The sequence below is a fragment of the Trichomonas vaginalis genome, chromosome II, assembly GCF_026262505.1.
Source record: "Trichomonas vaginalis G3 chromosome II, whole genome shotgun sequence".
Taxonomy (NCBI): domain Eukaryota; phylum Parabasalia; order Trichomonadida; family Trichomonadidae; genus Trichomonas; species Trichomonas vaginalis.
Genome location: NC_067204.1, coordinates 15589837 through 15604571, shown reverse-complemented (window position 1 = coordinate 15604571; position 14735 = coordinate 15589837). Strand labels below are relative to the sequence as shown.

At 34.6% G+C, this 14735-nt stretch overlaps 8 protein-coding genes and 2 pseudogenes across 10 annotated transcripts, besides 1 other annotated feature; 4 read left to right on the top strand and 6 right to left on the bottom strand.

Annotated features, from left to right (window-relative positions):
- Positions 1–14735: part of a mobile genetic element that runs on past both edges of the window.
- TVAGG3_0551000 (organellar and viral DNA polymerase type B) lies at positions 155–1069 on the top strand (the record flags this gene model as incomplete). Its single annotated transcript, XM_001323249.1, has 1 exon — positions 155–1069. The coding sequence occupies one exon, from the start codon at positions 155–157 to the stop codon at positions 1067–1069; it is 915 nt and encodes a 304-aa protein (XP_001323284.1).
- TVAGG3_0550990 (organellar and viral DNA polymerase type B) lies at positions 1667–2281 on the top strand (the record flags this gene model as incomplete). The annotated part of the gene is made up of 1 exon (XM_001323250.1): positions 1667–2281. One exon carries the CDS (start codon positions 1667–1669, stop codon positions 2279–2281), a length of 615 nt encoding a protein of 204 aa, XP_001323285.1.
- TVAGG3_0550980 (KilA, N-terminal/APSES-type HTH, DNA-binding family) lies at positions 2791–3264 on the top strand (the record flags this gene model as incomplete). The annotated part of the gene is made up of 1 exon (XM_051238176.1): positions 2791–3264. One exon carries the CDS (start codon positions 2791–2793, stop codon positions 3262–3264), a length of 474 nt encoding a protein of 157 aa, XP_051096000.1.
- TVAGG3_0550970 (protein of unknown function, DUF4106 family) lies at positions 3680–4555 on the bottom strand (the record flags this gene model as incomplete). The annotated part of the gene is made up of 1 exon (XM_051238175.1): positions 3680–4555. One exon carries the CDS (start codon positions 4553–4555, stop codon positions 3680–3682), a length of 876 nt encoding a protein of 291 aa, XP_051095999.1.
- On the top strand, positions 4592–5041 carry TVAGG3_0550960 (uncharacterized protein; the record flags this gene model as incomplete). The annotated part of the gene is made up of 1 exon (XM_051238174.1): positions 4592–5041. One exon carries the CDS (start codon positions 4592–4594, stop codon positions 5039–5041), a length of 450 nt encoding a protein of 149 aa, XP_051095998.1.
- On the bottom strand, positions 5058–5477 carry TVAGG3_0550950 (uncharacterized protein; the record flags this gene model as incomplete). Its single annotated transcript, XM_051238173.1, has 1 exon — positions 5058–5477. One exon carries the CDS (start codon positions 5475–5477, stop codon positions 5058–5060), a length of 420 nt encoding a protein of 139 aa, XP_051095997.1.
- Positions 5515–6750, bottom strand: TVAGG3_0550940 (uncharacterized protein; the record flags this gene model as incomplete). The annotated part of the gene is made up of 1 exon (XM_051238172.1): positions 5515–6750. The coding sequence occupies one exon, from the start codon at positions 6748–6750 to the stop codon at positions 5515–5517; it is 1236 nt and encodes a 411-aa protein (XP_051095996.1).
- On the bottom strand, positions 6779–7585 carry TVAGG3_0550930 (uncharacterized protein; the record flags this gene model as incomplete). Its single annotated transcript, XM_051238171.1, has 1 exon — positions 6779–7585. The coding sequence occupies one exon, from the start codon at positions 7583–7585 to the stop codon at positions 6779–6781; it is 807 nt and encodes a 268-aa protein (XP_051095995.1).
- TVAGG3_0550920 lies at positions 8745–10350 on the bottom strand (annotated as a pseudogene). Its single transcript has one exon. A coding segment is annotated over exon 1 (1606 nt).
- Positions 10383–12709, bottom strand: TVAGG3_0550910 (annotated as a pseudogene). Its single transcript has one exon. A coding segment is annotated over exon 1 (2327 nt).

The window sequence follows — 14735 nt, the reverse complement described above, 5'->3', positions numbered from 1 at the left end:
AAAATAATGTTTATGTTAGAATGTTAGATCTAACATGTTTTCTAACACGTTTTCTAACATGGTCTAAAACTCTTGAATTTTCATGAAATTTCCCGAAATAAAAAATAAAGTTGGTTTTTTTAAAAAAATATTTTTTTATTTTTATTGTAAGAACATGTTAGCAACAACAGCACCAAACTCGTTAGTCATGAACCCAACTTCAATGTTAGTAGAGATGAAAAGCTTCATTCCTTCTTCATATACTTTCGAAACAAAAATCCAGAAGATAAAGCAAGAACTTTTAACAAGTAATTTAGACTGTAGTGCGAAAGATGAAACAAATGAACAGTATCTTTATGAAATGCAGGACATTATTGACCATTTACCCAAATTGCCTGAAATCCAGCAACAAAAGCTTACTATTCCAGAATTCGATGAAATAGAAGTCGGACTGACTGACTCAGTAGAAATAAAGAAGTTCATACGAAAGGTTAACTATGAGTTTCTTGGATTTCATTGCAACCACAAAGTCATGGACAAAGACTGCGACATGGTATATAAGAACATCTCTGACCTTTACAAATCCGAAGAATTTAAGACCTACGACAACTTTGTTTCATTAGTTGCAAAATGTGTTTGGGAAATAAGAGATAAAGAGAGTAGGGGTAAGGTATGGAACGAACAAATAAAACCCGCAACTTTTGAGTTAAAGAGAGCAATTGACGCCTTGGTTGTTTTAGCAGGTAAGGTTTCAGAATATAACGCAAAAATGAACCCGCAATGTTCAAAATGTAAAGCAGCAATGAGGAAATATAACTACTCCGTCAAAGAGATAGAACGTATGCGAAACGACTATGCAGATTTAAAGAAAGAAGCAGAAAAACCAGCAGAAGATAAAATGAACATGTTAGAATTTCTGAACAAAAACTATCCAACCGCTAACGATTTCCTATTATCTGACGTCAAGAAGAAGTATAAAGAAACTTTCGGTATCGTTAAAACATTCGATGTACTGACAGAAGAAATAGAAGCTACGAAATTGTTTAGAGTCATGAACCATCGCAACATATACCATGTAAAACGCTTGTAAATAGTTATGTTAGAAAACATGTTAGAAAACATGTTAGATCTAACATTCTAACATAAATTATATTTTTATTGAATTCCGTATGAAATTTCATGAGTTTTGTATGTTTTAGACCATGTTAGAAAACATGTTAGAAAACATGTTAGATCTAACATTCTAACATAAATTATATTTTTGCCGAATTCTGAGTAAAATTCTGAGTAAAATATATTTTAGGGCTTGTGTCAAACCGTTGAGTTTTCACAAAATTTAAAAAATAACGTTTACCATGTGAAACGTTTATAAAATAACTGGGGTAGAAATGAGGGTAGAAAACGGGGTAGATATACCCTTCTACCCTAAAATATATTTTTATTGAATTCAGCAACAAATTTCATGAATTTCCTCATATGTTTGCTACCCTCGGAAAACCGAGGATAGAGATTCCATTCGAAAATCGTAAAAAATTGCGACCCGCGGAAAACCGAGGAACGCCTAAAACACATGAAAATCGTAAAAAAATGACCAAATTTCATGATATAACTGTATCTTTTATACAAAATAAAATTAAAGTTAGTTTTTTTAAAATATTTTTTTTTATTTTGTATGTAAGAACAGGAAATGTCAAACATTGAGTTTGAAACAGTTAGAAAGATAGACAATGACACCAAAATGGTTAGAATTGGTGATTTAAACGTAAGATACTCAAAGAAATACAAAAAATATTCCTTGTCAGACATTCTAACACTATCTGAAAAGAAAACATCCCACGACTGGGTTAGAAATGCTTCTACTCAGAAAATTTTGACAAAAAATCCTGAGCTTATGATATCGGTAAGATTCTATGGAACAAGAACATATCTTATAGACAAAAGTCTTATACCACTAGTTTTGTTCTGGATTGACCCAGTTGTTGGATATAATTTCATAACATATGGTTCATTCGATACGGAACGTTGCAGTGAAGGCTTACTTTACATTGTTCAGAAACCGAAGGACTTCAATACAAAGAGATATAAGATAGGAAGAACATTTAATATAACTCAAAGATATGACAGTATAGTCAATAGAGTTAAGGTTGCGTTTGTTAACGATATGAGAGCTGCTGAAACAGAACTGCTTGAAAAGTTTGAGAAAATGTATGGTGCTCCCACGAAAGGTAAAGAAACGTTTGAAGTAGATGAGATAGATAGTGCTATAAAATTATTTGACGAAGTTGCTGAAAAATACATGTAAAGCGTTTATTTTTGGTCTTTTGTGAAAGTCAGAAAATAACGCTAATTTTATTTTTTTTTATTTTTTTATTTTGTATGTAAAGACAGATATGTCAACAACCGAGAACACAACAACTGCTATCGTTCATGAAGCTATAAATGAAGAATATGAGTGGGTTCAGTTTAACAAACAACTCCGTCTCATTCGTTCGGTCAAAGATGACATGTACCAAATGCAAAGTATTTTGACAGCATGTTTTGCTCCAGATACTAAGAAACCACAAGACTGGTTTAGGAACCAAAGCACACAAGAACTTTTGAGCGAAGCACAGCGAGACATACTTTTTTCTGAAAACAGTGAAGAACAGCGACTACGAGAAAAATCTTACTCGCCAAAACTCTATGAAAACAGTGAAGAACAGCGAGTAAGTAAAAAACCCCAGTCGCCAAAACTCTATGAAAATCGTGAAAAATTGCCAAATGGTTTGAGAGGATTATTATGTACATAGACTTCTTGTAAATGCTGTTGCAATGTGGGCTTCGCCTCGTTATGCTTGGTATATTTACAGACTTCTTGACGAAATTCATAGACAAGAACGTGAAGAGCTAGAGAACAAGCTTGAAGCAAAAGACAAAAGCATTCAGAAAAGAATACCACGTTCGGTACCAAAAGGAAAGGAAAAGAACTATAAGTATATGATTTATACTGAAGAGATGGAAAATGAAGAAGACAGAGATATGGTTATGTTGCATTTAGTCAGAAGAAACAACAAAAGCTTTTACGACCTTGCTAAGATTTACAAATCTGACAGAAATTGGTTCTATCGCGAAAACTTACCGATTTCAATGACCCCAAATGAAGATGTGAAACAAATAGTTCAAGATACGTTACCTCAAACACACTATGATATGAAAGGTTGTACAATACTTACCTTCAAAGAAGATTTGCCATTGTTAAAGGAAAAAATAACAGAGTATTTTGACAACTTCAAACAAGTAGAGTAGATGAACCATTTATTTTTACGCTTGACTTCAGATGGCTCAGGTAGCTCTATAAGGTAAATTGTCTTGTCAAATCCTTCTGGCATTCCGAGTCCTTCCATCCGACAAGAAAAAAATTTCCCGACAACTGGAAAAAAATTTCCCGACAACTGGAAAAATTTTTCCTGTTGTTCGTCCGTAAACCATTCAAATTTTCGAAAATTGAGAACTTTTTTCCCGACAACTGGAAAAATTTTTCCCGACAACTGGAAAAAAATTTCCCGACAACTGGAAAAATTTTTCCCGACAACTGGAAAAGTTCTTCCTTCCAACAGGACACAAACGAATGTCTCACGTTCCTCTTCCTGAATGCCTTCCAAAGCCAGAAGAACCGACAGCCCCAGCACCACAACAGACTAAGACTAAACACTTACATTTTTCAAGCTTGACTTTTTACAATTTGAACTTTGTTCGCGTAGATGTGAATTCTGAAAGAAGTATGAGGGTCTTGTATGACTTTGTACTTCTCCCATAGTTCATGTCTGTCAAACTTACCTGCCATGGACTCTTTCATAAGTTCCATGAAATCGTCTTCGGACAATCCAGGGAAAAGTATGATATCAGTAAGTATTCTTTTAACATCCTTACTTAAACTCTTGGCTGTCTGTACACAAATGACAACTGAGATGTTAAAGTGTCTGAGCTTCTTAAGAATTCGACACATGTCTTGTTCTCTATTCTTTAACAAAGGATGAGAAGCAAAGTCATCTAAGATAAGAAGACATCTGTGAGGGTAAGTCTTCCAATCGTAAGATTGCAATTTCTTCGAAATGTATTCTATCTCTTTCTGTTTGTTTCTGAAGTGTTTCTTCTCTAATATTCTCTGCATTTCCTCATTTGGGTCTTTAAACTTCGAATTTATATACTCATTTATAGCATTATACTTCAAAACTCTTCTTTGGTACTTCTTTATCCAATCTAACAACTCAGTATCCTTTATACATACTAACTTAGACTTCTTTATAATATCTTTGAACGAATTGACGGTTTGGTCAAATTGACCAGAAGTACTACAAATAACAACTAACTCATAGAATGGGTTCTTCTCATCTAGTTCTTGTTGTTGTGCAGCCATTTTAAGATAAGTGAAAGTCTTACCCGACCCAGGTGGTGCAATTAGACCTGTTATACCATTCTGAGCAAATAAGAACTTGTCATGTATGGGTTTTATCTGAGCATTTTCCAACTTCCTCTTGTTCTTGTTTAAAACATTCTCAAATTTCTTGTCAATGTCAGCAAACTTTTTTTCTAACATATTTTTAGAAAAATTAAAATTTTTATCTTTTAGAAAATGTCTAGCGATTTCGCTATCTATATTCGAGACAAACTTTTTGACTCTAAAACATCTGTCGACCATAAAATCTTACATAGTGTAAACAAGAAAGGTGAATTTGTTCTAAAGTTCTGTTTCTGGGAATATGACAAGAACCATAAAACATTAAGCAGAGCAGTCTTAAAATTTGTCAATGACAGACTTGTTGACAGAGATGACGCCGATTGGAAAGATGAAGTCCAACAAAAGTTCTTAGAATGCAAAGAAGACACATGCGCTGTTCTTGAAGATGAAATAGAAAACAGAATAGAAGAGCTATTAAAGGACAAAGACCTTTTACAAAAATATGGTTCTGAGAAGTTTGACATAACTCCACCAGAGAAGAAGAAGAAGAGAGAGAAGAAAGAAAAGAAAGTAGAAGAAGAGAAGAAAGAACCTGAACCAGAGAAAAAGAAATTTGACATGTAAAAATAAAATTTTATTTTTAGAACATTTCTGGGTCAATGTCAATGTTCTCTTCCTCTTTAGGAGCAAACACTGGCTTAGACTCTAAAATCTTTTTACCCAATTTACCTTGAACTTCAACTATCCTAGACTCATAATATTCATAGTCGTCTGTCTTCTTTGGTTCATAAGGTATAACAAGTTTGTATGCTTTGCCTTCTTTAAGGTTTGAGAACCTTCTGTCAAAACTTTCTTTGACTGTTAACAAACCTTCTATGTCTAAGTCTTCAAATTTCGCACCATTTTTAGTCACAATAGCAAACTTAACTGGTTCGATGTTCCAAACTTTGTCAAATGTAGACTTTTCAAAATGGTAGAAGTAAACATTCAAATAAGCGAATGGGTCTAGTTCTTCTTTAAGTCCTGACATGTACTTATTTACTGAGATGAATTTCGTCATCTTTTCTATCGGATAAAAAAAATATTTTTTTTAAAATTTACTCAGAAAAATTTTTCTTTGTATATACGCCGTTCTGTATGTCTAAAAGACTTTTGACATTTGCCAAGAATGTTCGTTTAGACGCTGTCATATAACCATATTCTTGACAATATTGTTTATATTCATCGTACAATGACCTTTCATCTAAACACTCAAAGTCAGTTTCATCTATAAACAGTTCATATACACTCTTGTTTGCTTCTAACAATGTTTGTCTTTCTTCGGTATATGGAATTTGTCTTGGATTGAACTTAGAAATATCTAATGTCATAAAATATGAGAACAAGTGGTTGTAAAAGTCAGATGTCAAAGTTTCTGCTAAGTCGTCAAAATATTCTGTATCTTGCATATGAGCTTCTGACGTTCTGACAACTACATATCTTCTGTCAGAACTTTCTAACTTCATCGGAACAGCATTGTTTGAAACCATAATGAAGTTTGCAACATTTTCACAAACTCTTTGGTCTTTATACTTTCTTTCAACAACTCCAACTTTGTCTGTTATAAGACTCTTCAAAGCATCTGAGTTCAAAACTTTTGTTGTATCTATACTTTGAAGTTCGTTACATACTATAAGTTTCATATTCTCTATTGAAGAGTTAAATTTACCGCAGATGTTTTCTAAGTTTGTCATATTAGGGTTCGAATAGCCCTCTAACAGTTTGCATAAGATATCTGTAAAGAAAGTGTTCTTACCAGTTCCTTGTTTTCCAATTATAATGAGAGCAGTTTCATTTTTAGCACTTGGATGTTGTAAGATGTTTGCAAACCAACATAAGATATACTCATAGACTCTTTCGTTTCCATTGCATATAATTTCTTTGACATGGTCTAACCAAGCTTCTATAACATTTTCTTTCCATTCTACTTGTTCGTATTTATATCCAGTGAAGATAGAATAGAAGTTTGGAGAAGGTGTATAGAACTTTATACCTCGAACTGAAAAATCTTCAAGTTTTGACAATAAGATATCCCAAGCATCTAACATCTTCATACCAACTTGTACGACTTTTATTTTCTTAAGTTTCTGTCTACATTCTTGTTCTGAAACTATTGTTGCTCTTGGTTTGTTAAAGACAACATCCCATTCTTTCATGACATAACATTCTGGGGCAGAGTCAACATAAATGACTAAACGTTTCAAATTCTCGACTGCTTTGTTATAGTCTCTAAATGGACACATATTTCTGAAGGCTTGGAAGTCATAAAAATCTGAAACGTCTATTCTGTACATTTTTATAAAAATAAAAAAAATATTTTTTTTATTCTTGACTTTGTTGTTGCATTTGTTCCATTTGTTGCATTTGTTGTTCTTGAGCTATTTGTTGTTGAAGTTGTTCTTGTAGTACAATACTTTCACCAGTTGCATCTTCCAATTCGAAACTTTCTGCCGTCATTGACAAATACATAGGACATAAAAGTTTTACAGGAACAAAGTTTGCGTCGACTAAGGTTAAGTTTATGTTTGCTAAAGTGTTTGAGTTCACTAAAGCTGAAAACTCTGCATTCGAATGAACAATAGGCAAACCAGCAGAGAAAGTGTTGTTTATACGCATGAGTATCTTTTGGTCATAGTAGTTTCTGTCGATATTCGAATAGCACTTTGAACCTAAGTTTGAAACAATATATAAAATAGGTGTACTTAAAGTCAATGGAACAGACAAACCTTGTATGACACCTTTTCCTGTTATAGGAAACTGTTGGTAGTAAAAACCAGATATAAGTTTTGTATTATAGCTCATATCGTTTATACTAAACTCAGTCGGACATCCAAACATAATGAAACCTGCTCTAGTTGCAGCACATGTTACATCCGTCCTTAAAGTATTAAATAAGTCAACAAAACCTGTTGGTGGTATATCTGAGTAAGTATCTTCAAAGAAGTATTTTTTACCATTCACAACAACAAAGTCTTCTGGTGTCAAAAGAGCAAAACAGGCTTTAGTCGTCATCGTGTTTAAGGTCAGTTTACAATATCGTCCTTGAGGACTTTGTAAGTTTGTTGTTATAGAATTATATGACTCAGGGTTTTTAGTCGTAATAGTATAAACCACTATGTCTTCTGCCATTTACATATATTTAAAAGTTTTTCTGAAAGTGGAGAAGAACTTCATCTAAACTTTCACATGGCGTTTCTTGAAGTTCTCTGTCTAAGAAGTTCAAATATTTTGTAAAGACATAGAACTTTCCTTTGTCTACACGAACAAACAAAACAGGGTCTTTCATATCGTTCAAAAGTGTGTAAAGTCCTTTACATGAAATAAAGTCTATATTATTTTTCTTCAACATCTTTCAAGAAGTTTTTGACATTTTTACTTAGCAACTAAATTTTAATGAAATGTTGTGGTCGTCAAATATTTTTATGACGTCTGGGAAACTATATTTTAAGTTCAACGTTTCACCTCCTTTCATAACGTATATCTTGTCAATGACATTGTATGAAACACCACAGCAAGCAATGTCGGGTTCTATTTCTTTGATGTTTATTCGTCTGCCTCTGTCAAAAGTTTCAATAGTTCTTTCAAAACTTCATGAGGTGCGATGACATATGAGTTCACTTTTACAGGGTTGTGTTCGACCAAGTTTAACATTATACCCAAAGCTTGACAAATCTTCTCCTGAGTTTTAAGTTTGTCTTTAAGTTGTTGGTAGTCGGTTTCGAATATCTGCAACAGAACTTAAGTCTCTGCTAACTTCAGGGTATGTTGGTTGTTCTTTTACAGAACTATTGTTATACCCACTTCGTCTTCGTATGGTTTCCCCACTTCAACATCTCTTTCTTTGACATTGACAACAACACTTTGACTGTTTGTTTGAGTTGGTGAATTTAACTTCACATCTGCCATCGCCATTAAACCTTTTGAAACACTTACGCTTCTATTTTTCGGAAATGACATTTTTACTTAGAATAAAAAGATGGACGTATTCGAGTATCTCTTCGAATTGAAGCAGAACAAAGTTTACACACACAAACAATACAAATACATTGACAGAATAGTTCTTTATACAAACAATGGAAAATGTTATAGAATAGCAGTCTTTGCTGAACCAAAATATTTTCATAAAGCAAAGAAGTTGGTATAACTGAAATGGTGAAAGTTCTTGAAGCAGACAAAAATATAACAACAAAACTGACCGATATTTCTAAAGGTAAGTTTATAATACAATATTATATCAAAACTGGCGTACTGTCAATATTTGACGGAGAGAAGTCAGTTCAAGAACAACTTACTGACCTGCTGCAAATATCTGCTCGATGGAAGCTGTCGTTATGCCAATCTGAGGAGCCCCAGCAGGTTTCATCGAACGAATCTTCAAAGAGCTCTTCCGTGAAAAGTGCTATTGGTTTTGTAAACTTCTTTGCTTTCAATTCATCTGGACCGTCTCTGTCACCAGTATATTGTATTTGTACAGTACCAACAGTTGAAATACCACCCATAAAGTCTTCTGAGTCAGCAAATGGAATGCCAAGCCAAAAGTTTGAACGGTCTCCATTTGTATATGAGTTTTTTGACCTCCTGTATGAGTCCATACTTTCACATATGGCATAATAGAACTTTGCATTTCAGGGTTAATGGTTGTTGTGAAGTTGTTGTTAAAGTTCATAGCATCTAATGTTCAAGTTGTATGACCTCATATCCTCAACTGTAGAATATTCTTCTCTTGGATAGTATTTGCCATCTATGTTTATATGATATTTAATACCAGGGTTGTAGAAACAAGAATAGTCATTTATAGTTCGTCTGAACAGTACAAACATAGTATCTGCATGTTTCATTGCAGTTGTTAAGGCAATATCTGTTCTTGCACCTGGGTTAGCACTTTGGTTTCCAACTTCACCTGCAAAGTCTTTGACAGATATTTGGTGTATAGGGAACATAAGTGGAACTGCAATATATTTGGCAGCTAAAGCATTTGAAATATCTGGGTCCAACATATAGACTGCAAGTCTGCTTTCTATTCTCTTGCATTCAAACTTTTCGCATGTGAACTTAACTGGGTCCCAAGCAGTTCCAGCAGCATTGAAGTAGTAGTTTACTTCAGTGTTGAGGTTTGAGAAACCAAAGTCTAAGTCAACTTTGTCTTTGCAAAATTCGGCGAATGACGTTTGATTTGCTCCCTTTACGTCTGTAAGAGTGAATGGGTCTTGTGTTGGTGCAATGACTAAGTTATTTTTGCTTGGAGTAAGTTCGATAGAAATTTTTCCTGCCCAGTTTGGCAAGTATCTTAAAAACCTGAAGATGAGGAAAGATGACAAAGGAACTCTAAGTTTCAGTTTTACTTTGGTTTACTGCTGCTGCAGTTTGTCCAGAAAGGTCAACATAAACTCCTGGAACGTTAGGGTCAAGTCTTCTTATTTTCTCAATAGTTGCATACTGGTCTGTTTGTTCTCTAGCTTGTGGTTGTACTGAGTTTCTCAAAGCGAACCATTCATAGTTTGCCCATGTTACTGTTTGAACTAAGTCAGAGTTAGAATATATCTTATATCCCATGAAAACTTCTGGAGCATATTGGTATCCGACATAGAAAATTCCATTGCAACCTTTCTTGTCAGACAACTTGGCAGAAGGTTTTATTTCAATGTCTTGTTCCACGTATAAGAAAGAGTTGTCAATAGAAATTATATGAAACCTGTCGCAAGCAATATCTACTGTTGTTGAAGAACCTTCTCCAAACTCACCTACGTTTCCATAAGAAACAGCAGTTGTATATTCGTAAGTTCCAGGAACTATTTCTGACCTTCTAATGGCATTGTCGCATTCGTTATACCATTCGGAAACATTTCCATTCATAGCATCCAAAACTGTTGGCGTTATATTCGAGCGGCGTACATTTCATATGAGTAAAAATATAGAATAGTTGGATTTATATGTCATAATAGAACCCACGTGGACCAAGCTTTACTTTCTTCCTGACTGAGTTTTTAACTCTTCTTTTTCCTTCATTGCCCTCTGCTTGAAGTTGTTGCATCTTTGCATTATGTTCATCTAGTATGTTGCAAATTTCCCATGTCCTTTTTGCCTTTTGGCTCTGGTCGCCCATCTCAGGTAACCTATATCCTAGAAAGAGTTTGTCATAGTCTGTATTTGAGTCTTTGCGTATTGTTTGCATGACTCTTTCCTGAGTTTCTGTTCAAGCTCTTCAAACAGAGCTTGTCCATATGGAATAAGCTCGTTTCCAAATATATGTTTTTTGTAGCCATTCTGGTTTTCTTTCCATGTTACCAATAATATCTTTTGTGAATGGAAAGCTTTTACCCAATCTTTCAGTCTTGCGTCGTTTATTTCTGTAGTTGGTTTATTTTGTCAAGGAACATGTTTTTCAATACTAACATTTCATTTGTACTGTCCATTTGAGTTTTCTTAAATATTCATCCCTTCTCGGTTCATTGTCTGCAAAGTAAGTTTTTATGACATTTTGTAAACTTTCGTTTGCAAGGTCATGTACAATAGGTTCTCTTCCTTCGCTCTCCCTAACTTTCTTTCTAAACTCTTCACCAAATATACCATCTCTATGGTTCTGTGTAGTTCTTTGAGATAAATGTTCTAGAACGTCAGGTGTTATATTTCCATCAGCCATGTTCATTTCATACTGGTCCAAAATATCTGCATGTTTCATATCTTTCAATGGCTTTAAAGCCGCGCTGAAAATACCAGCTATATCTGGTTCACCATTGACTTCCATTGCGTCTACAACTTCTTGGAATTGTGGTTGTAAGTTTATGAACCACCTATCTGGATTAGCTTATGACCCATCTCATTGTAGTTCCATCGTCTGCAGAAACAAAAGTAGGTTTGTTTCCATCTTGGTTAGGTTCTGAATGAACTTTAAACAATGTTTCATTTCTATATGTTTTCTTGAAATTTAACCTTTTATTTTCACCGAGTTCATCGAAGATTGAACGTTAAATGCTCGTAAGTAAAAGGGTTGTTGTATTTGTGTACATTTTCTTTCAGTACTTCCATTCTATGCTGAATATTTTCATCTGGTGTTGGAGTCTTTTGTATGTCGGCAAACATTTTTCGATATTCTTCTACTATGTCAGCCGAATTTTTTTTAGACTCTTGGAAATATTCCATATTCTCCGCATACTCTTGTTGAGGGTCAAGATTTTTCGGCTGTTCCAAATCTTCATCTAGTTCTGTGAAGTTAGTTTCCAAAGGAGTGACTTGTTCGTTTCCTTCAGGCTCTTCTAGCTGTTGTTGCTGAACTATTTCTTCCATGTCTGGTTGTATCTGAACTATTTCTTCCTGTGGAGTTTCTTGTACCTCATCTGCTGGCATTTCATATATTCCGAGACCGTTTTTAACAATTTCCCTATCTACGTCATCCGCATTCATAAGCTTTTGTTCTTTCGTTCCGTCTCTATTTTTTACGCGTTTCATGACGAAAGTTGAATTGTCATTTAGCTCTGACATCAAATATCTCGGAGTAAATTCATCCATGTCATTTGGATGATATGCTATTAAATCATATCCCTTAGCGAGCTTGTATTTTCCAGGTTTGAGATTATATCCGTTTTGGTGCTGAGCCATAAAGCTAAATAGGTTCGGGTCAGTATTTCCATCCTTGAACTTTCCAATAGCTTCTTTATATCTGTCACTAAAGTCAACAGTATCTGGGAAACCACACTCTTCTTTAAGCATTTTTAAGAATTCTTGGTTTCCTTGTTCTCTACTTCTTTTATGTCCTTGCTCTGTTTGTGGTTGTTGTTGTGCAGGGTTTTGAACTGTTGGTTGTTGTGCTGGTTGTTGTTGCTGTGCAGGGTTTTGAACTGTTGGTTGTTGTGCAGGGTTTTGAACTGTTGGTTTTGGTTGTTGTTGTGGTGCTGGATTTTGAACTGTTGGTTGTTGTGTTGGTTTTGGTGCATGCCTGTGTCTGTGTCCATGTGACGATGTAAATGTTTTAGGTAGTCCTGGTGCAGGTGCTTCTCTTGGAGGGTTTGGTGGTATATAAGTTCCACTAGCTAGTATATAAGTTCCACCAGCTGGTATATAAGTTCCACCAGCTGGCACATATGTTCCATCTGCAGCGTAATGTCCTACCTGACTTTTCGTTCTTAAGAAAGCATTTACTAGGTCTGTTTTGGTCTGTTGTAACTCTTTTTCTTGACTTTCCACAACAGTTGCTCTAACGGCGTCATAGGCACTTTGAACTGCCTGTCTCGTTGCTGCATCTGTTATTTTCGTCATATTTTGTGCTACTTCTTTTAACTCTTTGTCGAAACCTTCAGACTTCAGTTTCTTTCCAGATGAGAAGTCGTTCACTTGTTTCACCTTACTATGAAGAGCTTCGAAGGCGTTCTTAAAGTCAGCATTCGTTAAAGCTTCATTTGAACTGTCTTCATCCGCTTGTATTTTTGTCCTTATTGACCCTATGAGTTGGGCTGCTTTAGCGTTGGCTTGGGCATCTAACCAGTCATTGTTAGCTTTTATATATTCTGCGCTTTTCATTGCCTTTTGCATGGCTGCGTCGTTATTTTTACTTTCTTGTGCTAAGTTTTCATACTGTACGGTTTGGTTTTGCAACTGTAAAAGTTTTTCTGCCTTTACATTTGCTTCAACTTCCTTTTTATACTCATCGCTATCCATATATGTCTTCAGGGCTTTTTGTTTTATCTCTTCATCTTTCAGTACTTTATATCGAGTAGTATGGTTTTTCAAATTTATGACATCTTGTTCCATTTTTGCTACTTCTGCTGCTTTTTCTGACACTTTTTTCGCATATTCCTCTGTACTTAGTTCTTTCAGTTGTTCTTCTTTCTTCTTTTTCTCTACGTTTAACTCATTTAGTTTCTTTGTGTGTCTGTCATATTCTAGTTTCTTTTTCGTTTTCACTTATTTGCTTCTGTATGTCTATGTTTGACTTTTTGACATCTGTTATTTGATTTTTGAGTGAACTCAAATTCATTTGACTTTGAGGGTTATATGCTGTTCCGTCTGCAGCTCCACCATAGCCTGCCATTTTCGCTAAAAGTGCCGCTCTTAAACCTCCACTCTGTGCACCAACAACTCGGTTTAAAAGCATAGGATTGCTTGACATTTGTTGCAACATAGTGGGTCATTCAGCATTTGTTGTTGCAACTGTTGTTGTGGTGTCAGTCTTACTATTGGATGTTTCAATGCTCTCTTCCTCTTACGTATATTCTTACGTAGCTTACGTGGCATTTTAAGTGAAGTTAAAAACATTTACGATGAAGAAGTTTCGACAAAGCATTTACGATGAAATCATGAGTTTTCTACCCTCTTGAATTTTCATGAAATTTACACCAAAAATATATTTTATGTTAGAATGTTAGATCTAACATGTTTTCTAACATGTTTTCTAACATCGTAGAAAACTCTTGAAAATCATGAAATTTACACCAAAAAATAATGTTTATGTTAGAATGTTAGATCTAACCTTCTACCCTAAATTATATTTTTGGGTCCTTTACGCTCATTACGAAGAAGTCTTGACAAAACATATACGATGAAGAAGTTTCGACAAAACATTTACGAAGAAATCATGAGTTTTCTACGATGTTAGAAAACATGTTAGAAAACGTGTTAGATCTAACATTCTAACATAAACATTATTTTTGGGTCATTTACGCTCATTACGAAGAAGTCTTGACAAAACATTTACGAAGAAGTCTTGACAAAACATTTACGAAGAAGAAGTCTTGACAAAACATTTACGAAGAAGTCTTGACAAAACATTTACGATGAAATTCATGACAAAACATTTACGATGAAATTCATGACAAAACATTTACGAAGAAATCTTGACAAAACATTTACGATGAAATTCATGACAAAACATTTACGATGAAATTCATGACAAAACATTTACGAAGAAATCATGAGTTTTCTACGATGTTAGAAAACATGTTAGAAAACGTGTTAGATCTAACATTCTAACATAAACATTATTTTTGGGTCATTTACGCTCATTACGAAGAAGTCTTGACAAAACATTTACGAAGAAGTCTTGACAAAACATTTACGAAGAAGTCTTGACAAAACATTTACGATGAAATCATGACAAAACATTTACGATGAAATCATGACAAAACATTTACGATGAAATCATGACAAAAAAGTCAACGGCTGGTCGGCTGGGGTTCGGTCCTCCTCTTGGGTCTTGGGAAAAATTCTTAGGGCTGGAAGCCCTCCGAATAAAAACTTCATTTATACTAAACATCTTCAGGGCTAGAAGGCACGAAGTGCCTGGAAG